This window comes from Diabrotica undecimpunctata, chromosome 10, assembly GCF_040954645.1.
Source record: "Diabrotica undecimpunctata isolate CICGRU chromosome 10, icDiaUnde3, whole genome shotgun sequence".
Taxonomy (NCBI): Eukaryota; Metazoa; Arthropoda; class Insecta; order Coleoptera; family Chrysomelidae; genus Diabrotica; species Diabrotica undecimpunctata.
In genome coordinates, this window is record NC_092812.1 from 46,365,264 (window position 1) to 46,382,777 (window position 17,514).

At 35.0% G+C, this 17,514-nt stretch overlaps 1 protein-coding gene across 13 annotated transcripts in view; it reads left to right on the forward strand.

Annotated features, from left to right (window-relative positions):
• LOC140452463 (latrophilin Cirl-like) overlaps positions 1-17,514 on the forward strand; it is a 931,875-nt gene that overhangs the window by 883,956 nt on the left and 30,405 nt on the right. For all 13 annotated transcript variants that reach the window (XR_011952194.1, XM_072546736.1, XM_072546737.1 and 10 more), the window contains 4 exons: positions 9,006-9,158; positions 12,692-12,889; positions 16,078-16,734; positions 16,814-17,430. Coding sequence is in view for 12 of the 13 variants with exons in the window: in XM_072546736.1 (XP_072402837.1) it covers positions 9,006-9,158; positions 12,692-12,889; positions 16,078-16,734; positions 16,814-17,430 (1,625 nt within the window). In the remaining variant the exon portion in view is untranslated. The remainder of the gene's footprint in view (positions 1-9,005; positions 9,159-12,691; positions 12,890-16,077; positions 16,735-16,813; positions 17,431-17,514) is intronic.

Below are 17,514 nucleotides of genomic sequence, written 5' to 3' on the forward strand. Positions count from 1 at the left end.
GAGATCTAATGTGTCTTTACCATGGGGCCAAATGACAAAGGTGTCATCAACGTACCGTAACTAGCAGATGGGTTTGAGATTTGACGAGGACCAGGCTACTGTTTCGAAATGTTCCATGTATATATCTGCTATTACGGGAGAGAGGGGCGATCCCATTGGGGCACCTTTGATTTGACGATAGAAATGATTTTGGAACGTGAAATATATATTAGACATGCAGTGTTTTATAAGAGATAATGTGTCTTGGGGAATTTGATGTTTAGAGTCCAAGATGGAAATGGTTTCATCGATGGGAATGTTGGTGAATAAAGAAACAATGTCAAAACTGACTAGTATGTCTGAGGGTGAAATAGAAAAGTTTTTCAGAAGATCAGTTCATAGTCAGTTTTAACATTGTTCGGGCCAGTTGATATTAATTTATATGCGTTTCGTGCTTTGTCTTCTCTAAAGTATATTTCCATATCTAATTTCCATTTCCATATACTAATATCGATTTTTCTGCAGTTAATGTGGTTCTACTTGTTAGGTTCCACTGGTCCTTTAATTATCTCTCTTCATTTTCTTCATCTTCAGTCAGCTTTCTATTTATTTTTTCTTCAAATTTCTTTTGAGTTTCGGGTTTTTTCAATTTTTCCAGGTTTGAGGACTTGCTTTATCCTATTCTAATATGCCCTTTAGTTTTTAACAGTTTTTAACATGATTGTCATATATTTTCTTAAATATTCCTCTTGTTTTACATTTATCGCAATTTTTTAGTCAATATTGCTTTTAATAATATGAATGGAAGTTTTTTTGTTGTATATAGTCTTTATGTTTGGGCTATTACTATCGCTGTATCTACTTAAGCAATTATATTGAAAGGATTTATGGCCCATACGGATCCTTGTGGTATTTTGTGAATATTAGGAAATAATGATCAAAGTAGAAAAGGATATTCTAGACCTAGATTCTACCCATTCTTAATTTAATCTGTTTTGTTACTCCAGTTATCCATCTAAGCATTTTTATTTTCACCACTTCTTCTTTCTTTTTAATTGCCCAACATTCAGTTCCGTACGTCATAGCTATTTTTATGGCAGTTTTATAGAATTTTCTTTTCAGTTTCATTGGAATATTTATGTCACAGAACACAACACTCGCGTCATTCCATTATTGCGCTTAACTCAACTGCTTGCTTCTCATTCCCCATTATTCTGTACGACCATATATTCACGATTATCTTCTTTTATTGTTATGAAACAATAAAGTTTAACGAAGTTTTTAAACAAAGTTTATTTTGAGAATGATTTTGTCTACTCTTGTATGTGATAAGTTGACTCATGCTTTCGAAATAATGTGTTAACAATCACCTTACCTAATACTGTTGATACTTCCAACTTATCATATCTCCATTCTAATGTTGGCAGATCCATTCTAATGTTGTTCTAAAGGTAGATGACTACAAAAACATCAAGGAATAAACGTAATACGATCAAAGGGAAGATTGTTTTGAACTTTGAAACCCAAGCAGGTTTTAAGTAAAGTAGATCATAGACAGACTACATTTTACGCACTAAAAACTTTCGATGTACATACATATGTTACTTAGAGAATTCTTATGACTCAGTATCGAGATCAGTACTCTGGGAAGCAACGTACAAAATAGCATAAAGAAAGAATTAGAGTTAAAAAATCGGTACAAATAAAACGAGGTTGTTAAAAATAGAAATGAAAATCATAAATATAAATATGCTTGTCACTGGTATAGAACTGGGTAATAAATAAATAAATCAATATAAAAATTGTTTTCTTAATGAGATTAGTAAAAAAAAATACGATAAAAACCAGTTTATACACAAATTATTTACAGATAAGGGAGGTTATTAAAAAAATTATTATTTTTTTATCCCGTATGATTCATGGTAAAAACAAATGATTTTTACCCAATTAGAGGCTCGCAGCATCCGAAGTATTTCCCAGCAATCTGGAATATTCCAGGTTTCTAAAACAATAAAGAGTAATCTGCGAATGTTGGCAAATAAAAGTGGAAAATATTTTAATACTTTGCTTGGACGCAACCATGTTTGTTTTAGTAGAAATTCCTGTGAAAAAGACCATCGGAGCAACCCCAACAGTGACGTGCTAACAAATAAAAAGACATCATTTCAAACACGAGTTTCATTAGCGTACTGTTTGTTTTGATCATTTAGTCGGTTCGTTTATATTATTGTCATTCAAAACTCCACTCCACTGCTTAGGACGGGATGAAACAATTATAAAAATTGGACATTTTGCTTTGCCCGTTTTACGCGAATCTTTTTTCCGTTTTGATGGAATGCAGTTAACTTTATCACCTTGTTTTAATAAATCAAATTGATTACGTCCATTAAAAAGTCTGCTTTAAATAATATCTTTCTTTTCAACTTTGATTTATAAATTGTTATACATTATACATTTATATAATTCTTTTCGTACTTAATATTAATGACTTCTAGCCTGTTTTACTTGTCAACCGGTCTGGCTAGGCGAGTAGCAGAAACTCGCTTTGACCTAAACCGTATTTTCCAATAATGTTTTCAACTTTACAAGCAGCAATTTACAATCTGCAAGGTTTGCAGATCTCTATAGAATCTTCTTCTTTAAAAGAATGCTAGATCAGGACAAAATCGAAAGGGCAATAAACTCGTTTTATTCAGATATTCTTCTATAGAAGCGAAATGATCTGTACAAAAAGATGTATGATACTACAGACTAGCTTAGGACTGGATTACATACCAAAAGCATGGAGACTCGTAAGAGGAGCTCGTATAATCAAACCTTATAAAACCGGACAGGCAAAAGCTAAGTGTAAAGACTCTTATACTGAAGACTCTTATACTGAAGACTCTAGAAAATGGCTCGATAGGAAAATTAGGGATGGTGTATTGGTTGAAGGTACAATATGTGAAGGACAATATGTGTTTAGAGCAGGACTATCTGCGGAAACACCACTGCACTATCTCATACAGAGGACGAAGTTCGTTCTGAAAAAAAGTGGTGTTGCTAGGTGCATTTCTCGATACAGAGGGAACATATTCGACAACACCTACGAAGCAATCACAAGGCCGATTCGTCTAAAATGACTAGATGAAAGAAGCTGAAGCGTTTAATGAAAACATCAGAGAATCTGTAGCAGAGAACCTGAAATAGTCAACTATATTTTACATGACTGTGAGTCATTAGATCGCAGACAGCAAAAACTTTGGAGACTAATAAGTGACTCCAAAACATATGGTACCCATTCACTAGACCTTTATCCCTTTCAGGCCAGTACTTTTTTTGAGTGAAAATTAAGTTTCCCTTTGAGTAAATACGATATACACTATCCAAAAAAGGTATAAAAAATGCAGAAAAAAAATTCATAGTTTGAATTTGTCAAAAATGACATATCACGTTCGTGCGCTCTCGGCTTATGTTCTATCAACGCACGATCGTGAGTGTTTAATAAAACTCACTTTTATTAAACCTAATTAGGATTAGGTTAGGACCAAATAAAAATTATTTTATAATTTTTTAACATTTATTACATACAACCTTAAATAAAACTAAAACTAGGAGTAAATTTCAAGCAATTATACGTGAACATATTGTCAGGTACAGAAATTTCAAAAAAATAATTATTATTTTTTATGGTAATCTCTAAAACAGGACTTGTTGCGTGACAAACACAAATAAACATTACACTTTTCACATCTAACTTTAGACCTACTAGAGCAATTTTCAAATCTGCATGTTCTAGGAGCTGGAATTTCATCAAAAATAGGAAAATGTTCATAACAATCATACCTCCTTGAGTCACTTGGATTATTGACTGGTCGATACCTTTTTTGGTTTACAACTGGATCAATATCCATAGATTGAGTGTCTTTACTTGTTGATGAAGGATTTTTAGTTTTCGTTCCAATGAGACCATCGGCTACTTCTAATCTGAACTGAAGCAAATCTGCTATTTTCTTTTTCGGAATATGTGCATTGATGGCTTCAGTTATATAAAGACGCCAAGCATTCAGTACACAAAGGTCTATAAAGTGCAATATTACTTTGAGGGTCCATTTTTTTGTTTTCATGAATGTGCGATAATATTCCATACCTTGGTCTAGAACGTCCACACCTCCCATGTTGGTATTGTAGTTGTGAATAAGCTTTGGCATGGAAACTTGAATATAAGCTTTAGAAGTTTTATCCCAGCGATTCACATTCACTGTATTGTCAGCTGATGTACAATTCGATACCATAAGCACAGATTTATTGTCTTTCCATTTAACAACAACTAAGTCTCCACACACAAATTGCTGTGATTCGCCTCGTTTCATACAACGATCTTCTTTAAAAGGTATCTTTCTCCGTTCTGGAAGTCTGTTCATCATCAAAGTAGCTGTTCCATGAAGTTTCATTTGAGATAGACGTTCAATGAGGGGTATTGATGAAAAATATCTATCAAAATAGAGACAGCTTCCTGGAGGAATTGACTTTGATAGGTGTAGAATCACAGCTGCGGAAACTCCAACTGATCTGTCAGGGAAGGGAGTCCTTGCACCTTGATATACCTCAAATTCTATCATTAGACCGTCGCTTGTTGTAGTCACAAACACTTTTAGGCCTTGAGGTCGCGGTTTGTTTTTAACTACTTGTCTTAAACCATTTGGACATCTTCCACAGAAAGGAATAATCTGTTCGTCAATGGAATAATTACGTGGATGTCTTTCTAATCTGTCACATGCTCGTTTAACTGCAGTTATGATGGGTTGTACCTTCCAAAGTGCATTCGTATTACCTTCAGGTGCTATGTCCTCATCAACTACATGCAAGGCTGTACGCAATGTCTTGAAACGGTCTCGTGACATTTGGCCAATACATGTGAAGTCTAGAATAAGGGATGCATCCCATAATCAAGTGTATACCTATTAACTTCTTTATTTATTCACTGTTTGTGTTCAGTATGTGACCTGTCTTACGCATATAATAATTATTTGTACAATTTGCAGCTAAATCAAAGAAACCATTATTTAAATAATCGGAAAAGTACTCCATAGCATTTCTGATTGGTTTAGGTGTACTTTCTGGATAATTATGATTTTTTTGCTGAAATGTCGTGTCTTTCCATTGCCTCCTTGCTGAAGAAGAGCTCGTTGAAGGAACAGGTTCTTCATCCAATACAGTTTCTTCAATATCCTTGTCATCGATGTCATTTTCAAATGTTTGAACCTCAAAAGCATCATCATTTTCGTCATCTAAATCTTTTATTTCAGACTCGTTGCCATCATTTAATAACTCTAGAGCCAACTCGTGGGTAAGAGGCACACCTGTAATTAGAAAAAAAATATTTGTATCATTTAAATAGAGAAAAATTAATAAAAAGTTAAACCAATAAATATTTAGTATTTTTAATTTCCTGCTATTGAAAATTGTATTTGTGACGACAACTCACTATCGTGATATTCAAATATTATGGGACAAGATCTCTACAAACAAACCAATAATTTCTTAAATCTTGTTTATTATCACGAAGTTTAAACGGGTATTCTTCTCGGGTATTCTATTGTAAACTAATCGCGAATCGTTAAATAATTTCAGTTGTGCTGATAATGCATGATATACACAACATATTGAATCATCTATCGCAGTAAAAATATGTTTATTTTGATATTGATACCCATATAAACATGAGCTCACGATCGTGTCAGCCGGTCACGAAAGGGTTATGCACTGACACAGTGTTCCAGAATCATAGAAAAATGCTTAAAAATTACGACCCCTACAATTACAAGCAACGCCAATCAACACTAACATTCTTCAGGTTTACGCTCCAACAACAGATAAACCTCTTATTGAAATAATTGAGTTCGAAAAGACAAGTTTTTTTTCGGAAGCCATCTGTTCTAAACCGGTAGCACTGAACATTTACATTCGTTTTAGAATTCTGGAACAATTTCAGTGTATACAGGTCTAGTGGATGTCTACATCTCAATACTCTAGTTCTAATTTCTATTCCCAATTTTCCATTGCATAATACTGCTTTTATCTTATTGAAAGCACTTCTGGTCATCTCAATGAGTAAGAATGGCCATTCCATACTTCTTGCAGTACTGCACAGTGCGATCAATCAAAATTTGCAGCCTTTCTATGCTGTCCGCAAGAAGTATTGTATCGTCTGCATATCTAAGATTTTTGACTAGTGTTTCGTTAATTGATATGCCTTCATTCATGTCTTCTATTACCTCTTTAAACATCTCTTCTGGGCACATATTAAAAAGAAGAGGGGTTAATAGAAATCCTTGTCGTACTTTTCTTCTTATAGGTAACTCTTTCGATTTTTGTTGTTCTACTCGTATTATGTAATGATGCCGTATGATGTCTTCTGTGTTGTATTTTGTCGAAGGCTTTCTCAAAATCAACTGGACATATGAATACGTCATACTGGCATTTCGACACTGTTCTATGAGTGCTTGTATGGTAAATAATGTCTCTCTAGTGTCAAAGCCTTTTCTAAATCCCAGTTGATTTCCTGTTATTCTATCGTCTAGTTTGTTTCTAGACACGTTCATGTATCAATCGCAAGAAGACTTCTAGAATCTGTTTTATCAAGCTGATCGTTCTTTATTCTTCACATTTCATTGCGTTAGGTTTTTGGGTATTAGGATCAACTCAGATATTAGCCATTTCCAGAATTACCCCGGTACTTCACAGAATAATTCTATTAGTATATCAATGTGGTTCTCTGTATGTAATCTTAAAATTTCTGTAGGTATTTCATCCGGTCCCATGGCTTTATCATTGTTTATACATTTTGGTGCTTTTTCAATTTCCCCTTTGGTAATTGTAGGTCCATTTCTACCTCTTGGTTCTATTCTCTCCATTCTTTCGTCGTCTTCAAATAGCTCTTTTATGTATTCTTCCCATCTAGGTACTTCCACTTGCCCTATCAATTATTAGTTTGTTGTTTTTGTCCATTATGTTTACAATACCTCTTTTTTATATATGCCAGCTGTTTCTTTAATTTTTCTGTATACATATGTTAAAGCTGTCGTGTGGTTTTTCCAATCTTTCTATTTCTGCACATTTTTCTGATAGTCTCAATTTCTTCGCTTCTTTGATTTTTGGTTTGATTGTTTTATTTACATTTGTGTATTTTTGTTCGTTTTTATTATTTTATTTCTTGTGGTATCCATTGTTTGCTTTTAGAGGATGTATCGCCCTCCAGTTGTTGTTTTATGTTCCTCACGATCTCCTCTAACTCTTTCCATTTTTCGGTAGCGTGAAGTTTTCATTGTCTTTCTATTTTCTGGACTTTCTTGTATATCTGTTCTTTGATCTGTTGGCTTAGATCAGCTTCTTTTAGTCGTCTTAGATTAATTATAGGTGTTTTGGTGGCTTATTTTCTTTAGTTTGAGTTTGATATCTGCTAAAACAAGGTTGTGGTCACTTGCTATATCTGTCCTTTATTCGATACTATGGCGTTACGGAATGTTTGTTTATAATGTAGTCAACCTGGTTTCGTACTCTGTTCTCAGCGTCTTATCTAGGGGCTTTCCAGGTATATATTCTTCTGACTGGTACCATACGTTCTTGATAATCAGTTTGTTATCCTTGCAAAACTGAACTAGTGAAAGGAACTATTTCCTTTCTCATTAAATATTCATAGTCCATATTCGCCTACTATTCGATACTACTTTACCATCTCTTCCTTTCCCTACCTTCGCATTGAAGTCGCCTAAAATAATTTTCTCTTTTTTGATTTCTTCCAGTGTTTTATCTAATTCATTACAAAAACTGTCTATTTCTTCCTCTGTACTATCAGATGTCGGTGTGTATGCTGTAATGAAGCTTATATTGCATGACATTTCATAGGTGTAATTCTGTTCGTTATCGGTATAAACTCTGACTGATTTTTCGGGTTCTTTGTTGATGACAATAGCTACCCCATTGCGATTTTGCGGGGTGTAATTATCTCCAGAGTAATAAACTGCGCTACATCCAAGGATGTCTACCTTTAAGCGTTGCATTTCTTGTATCAGGTTATGAGCTTTTCATTGTTGGTATAGACTTCATAAATTCCACGTACCTATTCTTTTGTGTGTTTTGAGTTGAATTGCAGATTGTATAGGTGTTTTGTGACGACCAGAGGGGCCCTAGTGATCCTCGTGATTTATCCCTCTCCTGCCGGATCTCGGATTCCGATTACCGTGATCAGTGTTGTTTTAAGTTTTTTGTTCTCATTGCCATGATGATTGTTCTAGGATATCCCACTGACTTTAATGTGGTAGTTTCCCGTTGCTTTCCGCATCTCCACGCTGTTGATCATTCTTGATTCATCTGCCTTTAGAGGTAATTTCGGGGAACTAACTATCTACTTACTCTTTACATAATCACATAATCTCTTTTTAAGGTAATGTAGTAGTTTTCTCTTGCTTTCTGCAGCTTCATAGCTGGTGGAATAAAATTATTAAAGCGGTTATTAAAGATGTCAAAAACTTCTTTACCATCATTGAACCTTTAAATATAGTCGTGCAGATGATTTTAGTTTCAATGGTACATACATAAGTTTTTTCATTCCACAAGATATAAATATTGATGTTTATAGTGGTTTCAACGATCGTAAAAGATATCAAGTCAACATAATTTCTTTTCTTTATGGTACAATAACTTCCTTTTAGTTAGTAACGTGTATAATTTAAACTGAAATTTTGTATAAAAGCGATTTTCCATTTAAGTATTCTTTAAGAAGTGTAATTACTTGACTATCGATTTCTAAATAAAATTTTCATGAAATACTAAAACAGTTTCCTTACAATTTATAAACAAACGCCTTCATGAATTGATTATAAAAACCGCAAAGAAACAGAACCTTTTAGTTATTTTTATCCGATTCTATTATTTATTTTACAACGATTGTTTTTTTTTTTTCACAAACCATAAGAACTTAAATTGAAAAACGGTATTTATAGTCCGGTTCAGCGAAGTAATAAAACAATTTGTTGACATTTTAGCCACCACTACAACTACAACGAGTCGACCTAGTCCACCATGGCTTATAACGTCCCAGCCACCAATGTGGAGTACCATCAAAGCGCCATCTAGTAGACCAACTCATCCAACGCCTCCGCCAAAGCCAGCAGTTATTTCGCTGCCCCAAACACCAGGTAAGCTTTTGAACTAAATAATATTAAGTAGCCACAAAAAAAAGAAGACGAGATTTAGAAAAATTGATTTATGCATTTCGCTCATAGCGCTTAATTTTTCTTTGAACAACTTACTGGACGTGTCTCGGTTTCCGCATACTCCCTTACTTGGATTGGAGTAGGTGCAATCTTGCACTGCTACTGTTCATGCAATGCCACTGAATTGCCGGCATTGCCGTTCCAAAACACGTGAGCACTACGAGCATTGCTGTAGGCAGGGAAATGTACTCCAAACAATATGTGTTATGTGCTATCTGTAAATTTGAAAATTGTAAATGAATCTTAAATGGATTTTTTCTACAAAAGCAAGCTTAATATTTAAGTGTAATTAGAATCCTTACCTCTGTTTTACCCCATTTATCGTTACCTGTTGGCGGTGAATTACTCTAGTTTGTCTTAAAAAACATTGTCTTAGTGGATCCCTAGACGAGAAACGAGTGTCGCATGTTTTATCCCTGTCTTATCTTTAATAATTATTTTAACGTTTAAAATTTGTAATGCTACTTAAGTTTAAATTTATGTTATACTTAGTTTTTTATTATACGACACAATATTGCTTCTGTTGTTTAGAAACTATTAACATGTTGTGACTGGCTATATGACACTTGCCTATGCCAATAAAAATACAGCTTTATACTAAAAACATGGAAACCACACAGAAAGCTACTATGTCCCTGGGCAGGTGTAGAAGAATTTGTGGTAAGAATTGGGGACTTAACCCCAAAATGACTCTATGATTATACACAAGGGTTATTATACCCATGATAACCTATGGCTCGGTGACGTGGTGGACAAAGACGCAGCAAGTGGGAGCAATAAGGCTGCTAGGGAATACACAAAGGCTAGCATGCTTGTGTATTACTGGGGCCATAAAAACAACTCTTGCATCGTTGGAAGTCCTGTTGAATCTACCACCACTTCATATCTTTATACAGGGCGAAGCCAGATCAGTGATGCACAGATTAATCCATAGTCAGCGACATATAAGCCAGATGCATGGTACTGACAATAGAAAGCTAATCGAAGAGCTAAAAGCCAATATTGTGATGGGGAAACCTATCGATGCAACAGTTACGAGATATAGCTTTAACAATAAGTTCACAATTAAGATACCAGGTAGAGAAGACTGGAATAAAGGTGTACCCATACAAGCTGCCATACCTGGTACACGGATGGCTCAAAAACATCGGAGGGTGTGGGAGCCGGCATAGTAGGGACAAATCAAGGGATACATTTCCCGGTAAGTCTATCTAAGGATGTGACAGTTTTCCAGGCGGAAATAACTGCAATCCATCACTGCGTGAAAGAAATAGAAAGACAGAAAAGAACGTTCTGTTCAGTTGCCATCGTCACAGATAGTCAGGCAGCGCTTAAGGCACTCAATTCTGTAGAGGTCAATGGTGGTAGAATTCACCAGGACAAAGTCAGGCGAAACAGTTCATTACAGAACATTTGCCAAAATTTACGGCAGACCTAATAAGCAAAGACAGGAAAACAGTCAAGGCCACAGTAGGTCTTCTAACAGGGCACTGTAAGCTGAATAGGCACTTGAAGCTGATGGGATTATCAGATGATGACCTGTGCAGATTATGTCACCTCGAAGAAGAAACAGCAGAGCACATTTTATGTCAGTGTGACAGTCTGGCAAATGTGCTGTTCTTTGCATTAGGAGAAGAAAATCCACCGGCAAATACCTACATGGAAGATACAGTCTCGAAGCTACTAGACTTTATAAAAAGGGTCAGGCTAGAGAATGTTATCTAGGACTAGAGGACCACAATAGATCTGAAAAGGTCGCAGTGGAGTAGGCCGAAAGGCCACCTCTCTTAATCTAATCTAATCTAAAAACATGGAAATATTGATACATAATATATCTTGCTTTTTAATTGCTATTAAAATAAAAAAAAAATTTCCAGGGGGCGCGGAACCACTTCTATGAATATACGAGGATTGGACACTTTATTTATCTTCACGTAACATTGCAATGTGTTATGCATAGACTCATGATAGAATATCATATTCGATTTGATACATTTTTGAATCTACTTTGAGCCGTTTCTATAATGTCTGTTGGTGTACAATTTTCAACATCACTTGCACTATGCAACTCCACTATTTATGAAAATACCTACTAACAAACTGGAACATAAGCTAGATTTTCACTAACCACTAGAGTAAGCCGGATTTAGTAGTGGCTTTGGAACGAATGACCAACTACTAGTAGTAAAATCCTTGATAGAGAAAGTTATAGAATACAACAAGCCATTGATGCTAATATTTGTAGACTTTGAGAAGGCATTTTACTCAGTCCAGGATAGCTCCATGTTAAAAGCTCTAATCTCTAAAGCTCCCATGTGCTTGAAAAGAAAAGTCTTTGATCAATGGATACTCCCAGTTATAACGTATGGGTCAGAAACGTTAACCTATACTAAAAAAGTAATCAATAAGATATAAGTGGCACAGAGAGTAATGGCGAAGTCAAAATCAAATAGGTAGGGAAAAACTGATGTTACGGACGCAATTAAAAGAATTACAACGCTGAAATGAAACTGGGCAGAATATGTTTCCAGAGTCAGAGATGGAAGATGGACCAAGAAAATTTTAAAATGGAAACCTAGACCCGATGCTTTTCGTAATCGAGGACATCCTCCAACAAGATGGTCGGACATCAACCGCATCCAGTACATTAGGATTCAAGGTACTCAAGATCGGATGCAATGGAATTATTTACGGGAGACCTACGTTCAGCAGTGTACTCAAAACGGCTAATGATGATGATGAATAGTGATTACATCATATTATGTATTTATATTTTCAGAAAGCAAAAATTTAAATTTTAAATTGTTCAGTCCCTAGACAATCGAATCGTGCAAATATTCGGTTTTGAAACTGTGGTTCCGTGAGCGAACGATATGTTAAAGCTGTCTAACCGCGAAATGTAAAAGTCGTCCACATGGTACGAACTGGAATGGTACAAATAAAAATGTATTTGTACCTATAGGGTAATTATGATAGATTAACCTAGACGCATCACTAGCTACGAATATTGTATAAGTAATGTAATTTGGCATATGGCACATTATTTGTAAATTTCGAAAAGCTACATCGCTTCTTGAAAAGTTCAAAAAACTTTATTTTTTTTTTATTTATAATTCTAAAACAACTGTTTATTAATAATAATAAAACAACTGATACAATTACCGACAGTATGCGACAGCTAGGTAACCTAACACTATCCTACCGAATTGCTACAGTGAACAAGAATGAATCAGACGAACTAATAATATTTGATTGCAAAAATTCAAAATCTTATAATTTTTTAATCTCGGGTGTTTTAGTGAAATTGTTAAAATATTTTTCATGTTTTGACAGTAATGAGTCGGTTTCGTATAAGTTTAAAGTTAGTAATATTATTATTAACTTTACTCGGCATGAAAGACAAGATCATTTGTATTTTAAACATATAATAATTTAAATTCATTATTTTATTGTAGGTCCATCCACTTCAAGAACGAAATCTACATCAACGACGCGTTATTTTTCAGTGACGCCACCGCCACAGCTACCTGTACAGCCACACAATACAGGAGAGTTTGACGAGGATGAAAAACTGTATCACATTCCAGATGAAATTACTACACTTCCATTTACTACAGTCACTCCTATTGGGGCTGAATCTAATAAACCTACCTGTAAGTTATTTGGATATTATTTCTTTATTTAACTATACACGAATATTAGAAACTAACCTAAAATTGGACATGTTAATTATTATCCAGACCATTAAATTGATTTGAGCATTCCTGTCTTGAATGTAATTCAACTCAAAACAGGAAATTAAATTGCATGGTTGATATAAACTTAAGCATCAGCAACTAAATTGTTTTTATTTCAAGTTGGAAACTTGATGAGAATAAACCGATGTAAAACTTCTTATGAGTAAAAACATACACGTCGATATTCCTGTTATCCTGCACATTTACCCAACATAAAGATGACATGAAACTAACACTGAAAATTTAATTAATGACAAACACAGAAAACTAAGAATTTCTAGTGAAACCGTTTCTATTAAAAGTTTAAGTTTGAACGATTTTTACGGTTAATAAAAACAAATTGCTTAAGATAAAACTTTAATCTTCTATACTTTGTGTACACTATGTTAGAACATGTAATCTTACAGAGCGTGTAGAGAAATAAAGAAACATGTTAATTTTACAGAGTGCGTAGAAAAATAAAGACTTATGTTAAAAAACCGGCAAAATTTTTTTCGATATTCCTATGAGCAGGAACACTATAGGGAAAATTAACTCAGAGTTGACAGAACAAGAAGAAACCTACGTTAATCAAAATAGTAAGAGATTCCTCTCAAAATTTTCCACCTGCAAGAGGTAAAATAAAAAAAGACTTTGGACGACTGGTTTCGGGCTCTAAACCTAAGCCCGTGTCCACTTTAACAAGTTACTTAACCACTAAAAAGAGACAAAATAATGCTACAATTGCTATAGACTGTTAAAATTTAAATGATGTCAATACTAAGCCTATAATGAACCAAATTTAAAATAATATAAGTATAGTATCGGTTTTATAGTATATATGTGAGTACTGTGCATATACACTAAACATTTTTGCGTAATTTTTTAAAAACAAAAAACGAGAAACACTCAAAAAAATTAAAAACACCTCAAACAATCAGCTATATACACACACCTCTTTGGAACAAATATTGAGCAAGATTGGGATCCTTTAAAGAACATAATACAGTCAACTCCCGTTTATCAATGCAAAGAAAAAAATTGTAGTTTCACCTAAAGCTTTAATTTACAATTTTCAATGTGTACTTACATTTTTACACTTTTTAAAAGTAGTCTGTCACTTGTTTCTGCTTCTTTGAATGGAAAACGTGTTTCTTTATTCTACATTGCACTTTACGCAGCATCAGTTTTTCAGCGAGTATCGCGTCGTCCTGGTATTCTAGAAGTTCATCCACGTGACACAAGGCCGCTTCGTGAGTCATTCGTCCACAGGTACAAGCTTTTCTTCTTCTTCATCACTTTTCTCGTTTTTTCCTCGGCATTTTCTTAGGATGTCTTCATCCGTTAAATTCTCAAATCCCGGGTCGGTAGCGTCGCAGTCTAACTACTCTTCCAGGTTTGCTGCGTCCAAATTCTCTCCCCCAGGAGCTGAGTTCATTAAACTTGTAAGTACAGGCAATTCCTTTTCATCTTCTCCTAGTCTTTCATCAACTGCTAGTTCGACACAATATTCCATGTTTCGTAACCATTTTCTCCATGACTTTACAATTGTTGAAGACTTTACAGACTCCCACGCAAATACGATTTTGTAAATAGAGTCGAGAATAGTGAATGACTTCCAAAACTCTGTTGATTCATATCTTCAATTTGTAAGCGAAGTAACTTTGTTCTGTAGTTTCCCTTCATAGACGCAATGACACCTTGGTCCATAGATTTAACTAACGCAGTTTGGAGGCAAAAAATTGGCAAATATTTTTCGCTCAGCAGGCATATGCGTTTCAGGGTGTGAAGGGTCGCTGTCAATCGACAACACAGCTTTTTATGGCAAATTGTTTGCTTTTAAATGTTTTTTGACTGCTGGTAAAAATTTGACTTCAAACCACTCTTAAAATATTTTTTTATCTATATTCATCCTTTCCTTTGGTTGAAGTAATCAACAGGTACTTTTCTGTTCTAGTGCACCTAAAAGATCTAGGTTTTTTGCCTTGCCAATCAGCGTCAACTTTAGTTTGTGACTTCCTGTAGCGTTGCTGCAAGACATCGTGATCCGTTCTTTGCTGGATTTATGGCCCCCTGCTTTACCTTGACAAGAGGCCCGATTCTTCTGCGTTTTAAATTTGTTCGTAGCTCAGATCATTTGCAGAAAGAAACTCTTCGAACTCACTTTTAAAATTTCTCAGCTCCCTGTTGGTCACCACTGAACTTCTCTCCATGATGTCCTATCTCCTGTATCCCATCGCGTTGCTTAAACCGAGTTAATGATGCCAACCAGATGATGCATCAAAATCCCCTTCTAAGCTTAAGACGTCAAAAAAACTGTTTTGCTTTTACAGCAATGATTGGACCTGATATGAGTGTATCCATGTTACTAACTTCCTATCCATTCTACCAACGCCGTCCCTAATTCTACGTAAGACGAGGTTCTCGTTGTTTTTCTTTTCTTCGTGGCAGAAGAGCTTTCTGACATTGATGCAAATGGAAGAAGTTTGTCCTTTTATGTTAAAACGTGTCGCACTGTCGACTCACCGATACCGTACTGAAGGTACATACATTTACGAGAAGTACAATATTCAATTTTACTTGTGAGCTCTAACTTTTGATTAATCGTCAACACAATTTTTTATCTTTTCTCGGACATGGTAACAAAACAATAAAAAATACACTGTAGCTCAAAATAAAACACTACCTCACAACAACGATCAACTGAACGATTTGCGAACTAACACAAACAAGTTAACAGCCCCATCTCACCACTATGCAGCAGTCATAGTTCTTCTTCTTCTTCTTCGCATGCCATAGATAGATCTAGTTTATAAAATAATAGGTTTTCATTAATATTAAAAAAAGCTTCTACAGAGTCGCGGATAATTCGCTCGCGGATAAACGGGAGTTAACTATAGTTACGTTAGAAAGGAGAAAATTATAACACGAAATCAATTGGCTGTCGAGCCATTTAATTGTAAGAAAATTTGGGCGCCGACTACTTTTAAAAGTAAACTAATACAACAAAATAGAAAGGTTACAATAAACAAAATATAAAAAATAGAATAAATATTATTTGAAGATAACGTCTATAGCGTTTACACCTTTATCAGACTTTTTTTTACTTTTATTTTTTTTTGCAGACGATGTCATGTATACTTCAGTACCCAGCATACTACCGTCCTGGGGCAAGGATTCTGATGGCATACCTTACCATTGCAGCCCCCAAACGGTTCGTAGTATATACTGGAATTGGACAAAAGTTAACGCGACCTCTATCCAGCCATGTCCAGGAGGCACTACAGGATTCGCGAAATGGCATTGCCAGGCTTTTCCAAATTCCAAAGAACCACAGTGGTATCCGCCGAATCCAGACCTCAGCGAATGTAGATCTGTTTGGTTAACCAGCCTAGAACAAAGAATTATTGTTGGTAGAGACCCTTTGTTGTCGATAACCAATGACTTAGCTCAAGTAACTAGCAGCAAAACACTATTTGGTGGTGATATGATGTTCACAACTAAGATCATACAAAAATTAACCGAAAAAATGAGCAAAGATATTCAAACATTCCCTGATGCTGCACAAAGAGAACAATTCGTCACAGAATTACTTTCAGACGTAGCCCTTACCGGCAGTAACTTGTTAGATGCTTCTCAACGCTCATCTTGGAAAGATCTGAGTTATAAAGAACAAATGAATGTTGCTACTTCATTGCTCATTGAGCTAGAAGAAAACGCTTTTCTTCTTGCTGAAACTGTGAATAATAAAAAGACTGTAGATCGACATTTCAAAAATATACGTAAGTATTTAGGAATAGGAATTTTAATTTAATATTTATTCGTTCAAAAAGTATTTACAAATTCTAATTACCTTTTTAGTGTTATCCGTTCGAGTTCTAGATGTAAAATCTTTATCTTATGAAGTATTCCCCGAAGGAGCAACAAAAAAGCACTGGAAAGTGAGCAATGACATTATAGAATTACCTAGAGGAGCTTTAATAGAGAATAGCGATGGTTCTTTAGTTAGACTAGTCTTCGTAGCATTTGATCGCCTAGAGGAAATCTTGCAATGGCAGCCAGAAGGGATTGACACGCCAAATCCTAGCAACAATGTGTCCAAAGTATTAAATAGCAAAGTGATATCAGCAAGTTTGGGCAAAGGTAGACATATCCAGCTAAAAGAACCCGTGAAACTTACTCTGCAGCATTTAAAAACTGAAAACGTCAGCAACCCAACTTGTGTGTTTTGGGATTACACCACCAACGCTTGGTCCGAGGAGGGGTGCTATGTGGACTATATATCCTCAAATTTAACTCATACTACATGTTACTGTGATCATTTAACTAATTTTGCTATACTTATGGACGTTCATGCGATTTACCTACCAATGGCGCATGAAATTGCTCTACAAGTTATTACATATGTTGGTTGTATAATATCCATCATCTGTTTAGTGTTGGCAATCATTACGTTCCAGTTATTTAGAGGACTCAAGGTAATTGCTTTTGGTATAACTACGTTTTTATTTATGAATTTTTATATTGTAGTTGATGCTGCATTTCAAATTTATTGACATAAT